At 37.3% G+C, this 10,773-nt stretch overlaps 1 protein-coding gene across 1 annotated transcript in view; it reads right to left on the bottom strand.

The window, feature by feature from the left end:
• FER1L6 (fer-1 like family member 6) overlaps nt 1-10,773 on the bottom strand; it is a 160,778-nt gene that overhangs the window by 125,675 nt on the left and 24,330 nt on the right. The window contains 4 exon segments of the mRNA XM_044684251.1: nt 5,772-5,874; nt 6,165-6,317; nt 8,160-8,279; nt 10,149-10,281. Coding sequence (XP_044540186.1) covers nt 5,772-5,874; nt 6,165-6,317; nt 8,160-8,279; nt 10,149-10,281 — 509 coding nt within the window.

Here is a 10,773-nt window from a genome sequence, read left to right as displayed (position 1 = left end):
CAAGACATGACCCTGTGATGTCAATGGTCCCCTTCAAAAACAAAGGATGAACAACAAAAACTCATGTTGACCCAAGCATGTGAGGTATAGCTTGAGAAATATAATTTAATTACAAGAAATTCAATCCTAAATTACAAGCAAAAAGATAGAGGACCCAGACTCTAGAAGCTTCAACTCTAGTCCCAGCCCTGCTCCCAATTAGCTCTATGCCCTCGAGCAAGGAACTGGGTCCTAGTCTCCTCAGAAACTTTCATCTAATCATGGTTACTTGCATTTATATCAATAATCCTTTGAGGTTTCTACAGTGCTTTCCTCATGATCACCCAGTTTATAAAACCCTTCCAAGTTCAATATTCTTTCTGTTACACCACGAAAAACAAAGTTACCTCTAAGATGGAGAAGTCTCTGATTCTAAGTTGTCTACTCAAACAGTAACAAAGACTTTGTTAACGCTCTCTAGACAAGTCAGTAGGAAGGATTTTGGTGTTTCTGTTTATCAGCTGGAAATAGTGAGTCCAAAAGAGATTTGTAACTAGGTTATTGCAGAAAAAAAAACCAAACCACTAGTTTTGGAGTTCAAGGACTTTTGTTCATATCCCACCTCTGATACTTATTATCTCTGGGTGATATTAGGAAAGTTAGCTAACCATCCAGCTTGTGAAATGAGGGGGTTTGGGCTAACTGGCCTCTGAGTTCCTTCCCACCTCTAAATCTATGATTCTATGACCTAAGATCTCACAGGATATGCAAGATGGTACACAAGTAAAATCAGAAGTTTCCTAAATGGAAAAGTCTTAAATCTTACTCTATACCACCTTTTTTTTCAACAAAGAGGAAAGTAGATAAACTCCTTACTTCTTGCTTTGTGACAAATGAATCCTAGGACCATAGAATGTCAGAAATGGAAGGAATCTTAAGAGATCATTAGTTCAAACACTTCAATCTAGAGATAACAATTTGTTTGTGTGTTTTGTATGCTTGGTGTTTAAAATTTTCTTTTTTTCCAGAAATATTCCTTTTATTTCAGGAAGGAAATACATAAACACCATTCTACCTTTCCTCCCCACAAATTAGAGAGCTGGGGGTTCCATTGAGTTCTCAATAGGCCTAAGCCTTCCTCTATTCCTTCATTCAAAGTCAGAAGATTTTTTTAAATTAGCTATGTTCTTCCCTACAATTCAAACTCATCCCGAGAGGGGTGACAGATATAAAGAGAGACTCCTCCTTAGTATACTAAAGATCTTGTTCCCCAAAAAAAGATAAAGTCCTGGCTGCTTGGAGTAGGGAGGGGGAGGAAATGGAGGCATGTTATGTTTCTTCAGGTAGATGGAGAGCTGAAAGCAATTTCCCTTTAACCTGACATATTTATATATTTACAAGTATGTGAGAAGGAAGTAAGGTTTGAGTGAAGTCAATTCTCAGGATGGGGAAAGAGGAAGAGGTGTACATTATTATCACATTCCTCTTCTTGGTCATCTTCTTTTTTTACCAATCTAATTTCTCAAACATCAACTAGAAAAAGCAAAGGAACACAAAGTGATGGGAGTCGGAGAAATTCCCCAATGTACTCAACTAGTGAATTGACATATGATCAATCCACATTATGGTATAAGGAAAACAAAGGCCCTGAATCCCCTTGGCCTTAATATAGCCCCAGTCTGTACTGTGTTTTTGTTGTAAGTTGATTCAAAAGAACTTCATTTGTTCAATTTCTAAAGTTTCAGACTCAACACAAGGAAGGCAAAGGACTATGAGCTTTGAGCAATCACCTTTTCACTAAAACACCTGATACTATTCTAGGTCCACAGTAGGTGACCAAATGCTTCCTTCTCAATTTGTCAGGCTGGCCAGGAGGGCAGGGTCCCAGTTCAGCAGTGTTTGAGAGATGAAATATTAATAATCCAAGCACTCACGTTACTTTTCAGCTTACAAGGCAGGTTGTCTATATAATCTAATTTAACCTTGTCTAACTTTGTTTTCCCTGTTTGTTCATAGGATAGTTGACTTTTCTAACCTAAGCATAGGACTTTACATATATATATTGTTATGAGTAAGATTAGATTAGCTAGTTATTAGGTATTGATTATATATTGATTAGGAAGTACCTAGCAGGAAGGAGCTGGAGCTGGGAATTCCAGGTTGGAATGAAGGAAGAGGAAATCTATCTGTGTTCTGTGTATGGACTCCATTAGTGGTAGGCAAAAACTGTTGCCAGCCTGGGAGACCTCAGAGCAAAGGACACCTTGCATCCTGTTTTCCCCTGGGATCCTGTGTGGTGTGGCATTTAAGGAAAGAACAAGATCTACAGAGCCAAGAGAAGAGGACAGTGCTTCAAGCAAACCCCTTACTACTTGGTTCCTGAGACAACCTTAGCTCCCGGCATCCAGACATCATCAGTGGATTGCAGTGAGAAATCCCAAAGCCACTAAGTCCTAGCTGCACTCAAGCCTGGCAGGTTCCAGGTGTGAGGCAGAAACCCAGAGACTCCAGTATAGCTCCTTGGGTCCTGTTAGTTAGATAGCTTAAATTAGTGTAGTTGAATAAGTCCTTCCCTGTCCCTTTGGGTTTTGTTATTAGGTGTTAAGATTTTAGAGTAGTCATTCCTATCCCTCCTTTTAGTTGTTTCTAATTAAAACCCAATTTCACCTTGTTACCTTGTCAGTTAATTCAAGGCCTCTGGCCAGAGTGACAGTTGGCTGTTATTTTTTCAGTTGGGAGTGGTGTAGCTGTACAAGACATCAGTGTTCAGTTATAGTCTCTCTTACATCCCAGAGAGTGTTCCCACAAACCCCATAGTTGATTTTAATATCCCTGGTGACCCCATTACTTATATTTTCCAACAATATATATACATATATTGTCATTCAAAATCTGTTTCCTTATTATTCATTTTTGTAATAACCTTTTAAAACCCAAACTCCAAATCATATATCCATATCGACAGGTGATAAATCATGTGTTTTCTTCCAGATTTCTACTCCCACAGTTCTTTCTCTAGATGTGGATAGTGTTCTTTCTCATTAATCCCTCAGGATTAGCTACTTAATCTTTGCATTGCTATTAATAGCAAAGTCAATTACATTTGATCATCCAACAATGTTTCGCTTTCTGTGTATAATGTTCTCCTGGTTCTGCTTACTTCACTCCATATCAGTTCATGGAGGTCTTTCCAGTTCTTATAGAAATCCATCAATTTATCATTCCTTATAGCACAATAGTATTCCATCACCATCATATACCACAATTTGTTCAGCCATTCCCCAAATGAGGGACATCCTCTCATTTTCCATTTTTTTGCTACCACAAAAAGCATGTCTATAAATATTTTTGTACAAATAGGTCCTTTCCCATTTTTTTTTATCTCTTTGGGATACAAACTTAGTAGTGGTATTGCCGGATCAAAGGGTATACATTCTTCTAAGGCTCTTTGGACATAATTCCAAATTGCCTTTCAGAATGGTTGGATTAATTCACAACTCCACCAACAGTGCATGTGTCCCATTTTTTCCACATCCTCTCCAATAGCTATTGTTTTCCTTTACTGTCATATTGGCTGAGGCCATATTGGAACTCAAGAAGATCAATCTTCTTGATTCCAGACCAGGCACTCTTTCTATTAAACCATTTGTTCACTTATTAGGTATAACAGTGGTTCTACTGCCCCCTTTCCAGAAAAAATATTACTTAGCCCCCTGGAAATTAATTTTTAAAAAAATTTTAATAGTAATTAGTAGAAAAGATAAATGTATCTGTGGCCATCACCTCTCCCTTGGATCTCTGTAGCACCCACCAGGGGGCGGTAGCGCCCACTTTGGGAATCACTGAGGTATGATATCAGAAGATGAATTCAAATTCTGCCTTAGCCACTTAATCTTGTAATCCTAGATAGGTTATTTACCTTCTCTTGGTCTCAGTTTCCTTAATTAGTAAAATGAGGATGATAACAGTAATACATACTTCCTAGAATTGTTAGGCGTATCAAATGAATTAAAATATATTTAAAAAGTCCTTTGTAAACCTATGAGCTATGTAAATGCTAGCTATTATGTAAAGGGAGTTGTTGTTCAGGTAAGGTATAGTCTAAATACCTTTGAGAGCCTTCTAGCTCTGATTCCATAAATCTCTGACTTCTCTAGTCTAATCTACCCCTGAAGAAACATCTCTACATAGAATTTATATAATCTCATTTACATCTTGTGAGATATTATAGGAAGAATTCTTTTCAGATTTGAGTTGGACTTGATGACTTCTCAGAGCCTTCCAAATTAGAGATTCCATAATTTTGATTCTGCTTTAGAGGATGGACCATTCGTTTGGCCACAGACATCACCAAGAATTGGTTAGGGAGGATTTACCTCCACCAATCATTCAAGCTAACTTGTGCCAATGAGTGGATCTATTGTGGATTAGTACTTAGTAGTGAGCCCCCTCAGGATGTTGAACTCTTCTCAGATTACTGTGACCCTGAATGCTTTGACTCTACTCAAAGTATGCTGGACCTTCTCAATTAGGGAATGCTTCTTCCCTTTGTCCCTGATGTGGTCAGTTATATCCTATTCTTTACTGAAGCCCCTGGACACCGACTTCAGGGCAAGTAAGTCTAAGGCTATACCAGAGCCAGTTCAAACTACCTGGTGAGACCCAATTGTGAACATTTTGAGTGCGAGTATTTACACTTCAGAAATCAATAAATGCTAACAACCGGCATTTGATTTATTGTTCTATTGACTAGATAGGCTTGAGGAAGTAAAACATTCTGCAAACTTTAAAGTTACAGATATATAATGTTATTATTGTTGTTGCTATTTTGCCTTTGTCATCTATATCATCATTTTTTTTGGATTAGCAAATTTATTTTAAAATTTTTATTATACATTTAATATTATATGTAATATTATACATTTGATTCAAAAGTTAAAAATTTAAATGTGATTCAAAGCACAAGTTTAGATATGGAAAGTGAATCCAACCCCTTCATTTTATAGATGAGAAAACTGAAGGGAATCATGGTCCCAGGATCATGCCAGGATCGTGCAAGTATCTGAGGCAGGATTTGAACCCAGGTCTTTACTCCATCAAGTCCAGGGCCCTATTCATTATATCATGCTGCCTCTCAAAGCAAATATAATAGTCTCCATTCAGAGATTCTTTCACTACTACATATCCTATTAGCCCTGCTCTATTTTTTGAATTTTTCTTTAAAACCATTCAACAAGTGTATCTTTCTAAGAGACACCCAAAGTTAGCCCAGCAAAAAAAGGAAAATGAAAAATAAGAGCCCCTAGGTTAGAGAAGTGGCCTGTGTGTATGTCTGTGTATGTATATATGTCACATATGTGTATGTGTATGGATAATGTGAATGAATATTTATGCTTGTATTTGTATGTGTGTGCCTAAGTATGTTTATGCATATATGCTCACATGTGTGAATGTGGCTATGTGTATAAGCACATACATTATACATACATGTATTGTGTACACATTCCTAGAATTATATGCATAGATATATGCATTGCAGGATTTGTACACATGTACACATGAGTCATGGGTACATCTGTACATGCACGTATGGGTGCCTTGTGCATGTGCATATATGTGCATTATAAGTATCGTGTATTCATTTATTCACATGTATGTGCACACACAATACACATGTGTGTCTATGTTTAAATTCTATGTTGCATGCATGTGTACATTTATGCACATATGCATGTATATTATATATGGCTATTTGCATATATGTATTCGCATGTGGGCATTATATGTTATACATGTGCATGTGTGCAACTCAGGGCAGGAGCTTCCTGCACGGGCAGCTGTGTCCACATCGCTCTTTATTTGACAGGCTTTCGTACAACCTAATGTTAAACAATCCTGAGAAGCATCCCAATATTCGGGGGGAGCAGGAGAGTGCCAGTTTAGCCAGTTTTCTGCGAGGCTTCTTCTGAAATGGTGGGTTATTTTTAAAGCCATTAACTCTGCTCTCCCAGCATCCTCTCATTGGGCAGGTTTAGAATAGTGCCTGGAACACAGCAGATCCTCGTTGATTGACTGACTACAAGCAGAAAGAGCCAGACAAGGATGGAAGCTAGATGAGGATATAACTGAATCAGCAGAGCTGAAAACAGAACAGCCCTATTTGTGCTGTCAAATATGGCACTTACTTTCAGAAAGTGAGTTTGAAGTTTCCCACAGTGTTTTCCCCTCTGCTCATTAGCCGGGGAATAGAGCAAGTCTTTGGATGAAATCCTCACATAGGCCACTCGTTTGTTATTGCTGAGCATCCAAATGAAGACGTCGGGTATCGTATGTTGTGGCTGTTGGGATGGAAAAAACATGGAGCCGTTCACCACGTGGAGGGTTATTGGGTACCCTTACCAGAGTATGGATTCTTGTCCCAGTCCTGCTACTCACTAGCTGAGTAATTCATCCTACTTCTCTGAGTCTCATTTTCCCCTTCTGCGAAACAAGGATGTTGGACTCGCTCATTTTTAATGTCCCTTCTCTCTATAAGGTACCATTTCTTAAAAGTACCTTCTGATGAAGGCATGGATTTGAGAGGTTTAATTCATTAAGCTGGCAACACAAACAAGATGCACCTTCCCTCAGGTTAGAAAACATTGGGAAATGGATTATAATTGCCTTTAAATTCCAATGTGCCAATTAGTCATTTAGGATATAAAGTTAAGCGCCTCAGACAAGTCATTTGGCTTTTCTCACCTGAAGTTTTCCATCTATAGAATATAGCCATTGTCTATCAGTTTTCCAGTTATCTTACAAAATACTCCACTTGAATTGACAATTATTTACTCATGATCAAATTAATAATAAATATGGAGGAAATTTGGCATTCTGAAGCCATGGAATGTTCTGAAATATTCATGGAATATTTTGGAAATGATTATTTAATTATTTAAACCAAACTACGGACAATAGAAGCAAGGAGAATGTAATCATTTATTCCTTGAGGATGGAGTTCAGGTAGCTCTCTAAGTGACACCATACCAGTACACTTTCACAAATTGCCTTTTGAAGCACTGAAGAGTAGCTTTCCAAATGAGAGAGATGATGATTGCTGCGTATTTTAACTCCATTTTAGCTCATTATTCAGGAGGAGTTTGACTTGATTGCACAGACAATTAGACTTAGAATCTATTTAATCTAAGCAGTGATGGATATCGCCCCCACCAAGTGGCCTGTTAAATGGGGCCTTGCTCAAAGTACTCAGTTCTTTACCCAGTGCATTCATTAAAGGAAAGCACACAGGTTGCCATAATTTATTCTCTCTACCTTCAGCCCCCAGTTGCAATGTTGCCCTTTATGAATCCTACGATATACTTGACAGCTTGGTCTGGCACCATTTATCCAGGATTCTTCTTAGAGGTAGAAACTAAGCCACTGAGAGGGCAAGAAATTTCAAAAGAATGTGGGGCCAGTGGGTCATGGAACCACCATAAGAACTCATAGTGCTGAACTTCTGAACCTATAATGAAATCCCCTTCTGCCTCACTGCTCATTATATTACCCAAGGATGAGGATCATGTGCAAAATAGGGGATGCTCAGAAATATGGCAATATAATCTCAGCTCCCTACTGGGGGAAGAAAAATAAGAATCAATCATGTTATATCAACCATTCAAAAGATGATGAGATTCAACAGATATGCTCTTGGAATAAGACTCAGCCCACTACCCATTAGAGCTACCCCAAACTATCATGAGGTGCTTCATAAGTGGGGAACTCCTTCCTAAATGTTTCATAGGAATTAAGTGGTAGAGTGGAAATGGGGTGCTACCCTCTGGAGGTTAATGGTTGGTGGTGGGAAGGGAAGAGGCTCTAAGAGAACACTCGATACATTGGGTTATAATGTTTTCTTGCCTTCTGCTAATAAATATTTCACGATTAAGAATGAACTGTGTCATCTCGACTGATTGATTTCAATGTAGCAGGCTTGAGGAGCTACAGTTGTGACCAGCAGAGATGTAACCCCGGGATCGTTAGAGTTAATTATAGTCATATGACTTTTCCTTTCAGAAACAATCACAACCTTTCAGAGAGGAAGCGTACTGTGTAAGAGGGAAAATTCTGGTCCCAATGCATTGTAAATTGATTTTGTGAAACAGCAGTTAAATTTTTTATTTTCTTTCATGGCATCTCACCTCATCAACCAAGAACCGGATTTTGTCCACAATGTTCTGAGCTTCATTAATTAATTCATCTATAGACATCTTCTTCTTTTGCTGCTGGATGAGTCCTTTGGCATCACTGGCCATCGCCTCCTAAAGTAGGAAGAGACTTTATAAATGTTTTCAACATGCTTTATTAAATAACCAAATTAAGACTATTTATCCTTTTTCTGTGGCTTTGATCTTTGCCTTTACTTCTCTCTAATGCAGAGACGTAAAATATGCAACTAGTATGAACACCCATGAATGCTGAAATGTAATTGGGAAATAAATAAAAACAGAATAGAACATAGAAAATGTTAATATGTGCCAGTTGATTGTCACAAGGATCTTTATGTATGGTATAGAGATCGTGTTTCTATTTAAGTTTGATACCACTGCTCTTAGATGGAGTACCAATCTTGGAGTCAGGAAAACCTGAGTTCAAATCCACCCTCAGACACTTCCTACCTGTGTGACCATGGGCAAGTCATTTTTAATCCTGTTTGCCTCAGTTTTCTTAATCTATAAAATGAGCTGAAGAAGGAAATGGTGAACTACTCTAGTATCTTGCCAAGAAAACTCTAAATGGTGTCATGAAGAGTTGGACACGACTGAACAACAATGACATCACCACTGTTCTAGAAAGCCTTTGTCAGCTGAAGTCCATCCTTTGAATTCAGATCAAATGCTGCCTCCTTTATATAACTTTTTAAAAATCTTACCTTCTGTTTTAGAATCAATATTAAGTATAAGGTTCCAAAGCAAAAGAGCAATAAGAGCTAGGCAATTGGGGTTAAATGACTTGCCCAGGGTCACCTAGCTAGTGTCTGAGATCTTCATAAAACCTTTGTTAATGCCTTCAACAAAATATGATCTCTCCCATAAAAGTCGTGATATTAGTATTATTATCCTCATTTTATAGATGGGTAAAGTGACTTGCCCAGTATCATACAGCTATAAAATGGCAGTGTCAGGACTCAAATTCAGATATTTTGACTTGAAGACCACTCTGAGTCTCTCAGAGTTAACAAAAATGAGTACTACTGCTGTGGACCATTTTAGACTGTGTCAAAAATCTTTTCCTGCCAAGAACACAATTTCTGTTAGTCCCTGGACTTGTGAAACTATGAATTTAGGTTCATTTTAATGCAGGATTCAAATAATAAATCCTGTTCAGATAGTTTATAGCCTTTTCTTTGAAACAACACAATGGGCTAAGTACGAGAAAACTGAGACCAGTAAAGGTTAAACAACTAGTCAAATGGTAGACATGAGATTTATAGCCTGGTCTCCTAACTCTAGTATCCAGTGCTACTTTCCTCTATACTAACTCTACTTTTCAAAGGATGAGCAGTAGTTAGTATTTAAATAGCATTTTAAGGCTTGCAAAAACTTCATCTATGTTATCTCATTTGTTCTCCAAACACCACTGGAAAGATAGCTTTTGCTATTCTTATTTTACATATGTGGAAACAAAGACTGAGAAAGATTAAATGACTTGCCCAGGGTCACACAGATAATAAGTTTCTGGGGCAGGATTCTAAGAAATCAAACTAGAATCAAAGAATTAATTTAAGTTCAAAATTATTATATGAGTTGAAGCTCTGTGCATTTAAGCCCTACATATAGTAGGACCCCAATAAATATTATCAAGTTAACTCACATCTGCAGCCCATGCAAAAATGTGCCAATTATTAAAGGTATTGTGGGTATTATCCCCATTGTATAGATGAGGCTTAGAGAGGTTGAGTAATTTGTCCATAATCACACAGAGTTGCAACCTACATTTTTCTTGATTCCAAGTTCCTTTCTACTAAACTATCCTGAGTTTAATGTGCCTATAAAATGAGGAAATTGGATAAGATGAGCTCTAAGGTCTCTTCTGGCTCTAAATCTATATTCCCATGATGACACAAATGAAGTTAATTTAATTAAACATGCACACTTTAATTTCATGACATGGGTTGCATTTTCACAGACCAGTTCTTGCCAACATAATGTGAGTCGTTTCTTGTCCAAAGTGGTCTGGTTCAACATTTTGGGTTTATTTTCTGCTTGAGAGATGAAGGCACTATAAATAAAGAATAATGATAGGGACACAGGGTTAATGATACTTATATTATTGTTGAAATTTACGATTCAGTTCTCCACCTTACAAAGGAGACACTGATAATCAATGTAAGAGAAGAGAGATTTTCAATTCAATATTAAATAGTCATGAATCAATTTTCCTGAGGTAGAAAATAGGAATTTGAAACATTGCTGAAGCATTAAATTAGGTTTTAAGAATGACTGTATTCTTTTCTCTTTCTTCCCAAAGTCCAATAGGTACCCTCATAACCACAATTAACAAAAGTGGCAATGATTTATATTGATACAATTTTCCCTCTTTCTTTGAATTACAAGATGGCATTTATCTAGGCATCCTCTCCACTAACTTAAATCACAATCCCTTCATTCTTTGGTCATTTGTTTCTTATTTTTTTTATTTTTTTATTTAATTTATTTGTTTGTTACATTAAAATTCCCCTGTATCTCCCTCCCCTCCCTGCACTAAAGGAGGAATCATTTGATTAAAAAAATTATATATATATATATATATATA

Source organism: Gracilinanus agilis, chromosome 1, assembly GCF_016433145.1.
Source record: "Gracilinanus agilis isolate LMUSP501 chromosome 1, AgileGrace, whole genome shotgun sequence".
NCBI lineage: Eukaryota > Metazoa > Chordata > Mammalia > Didelphimorphia > Didelphidae > Gracilinanus > Gracilinanus agilis.
Note: the sequence above shows the minus strand (reverse complement) of the source record. Positions and strands in the feature narration are given on the sequence as shown.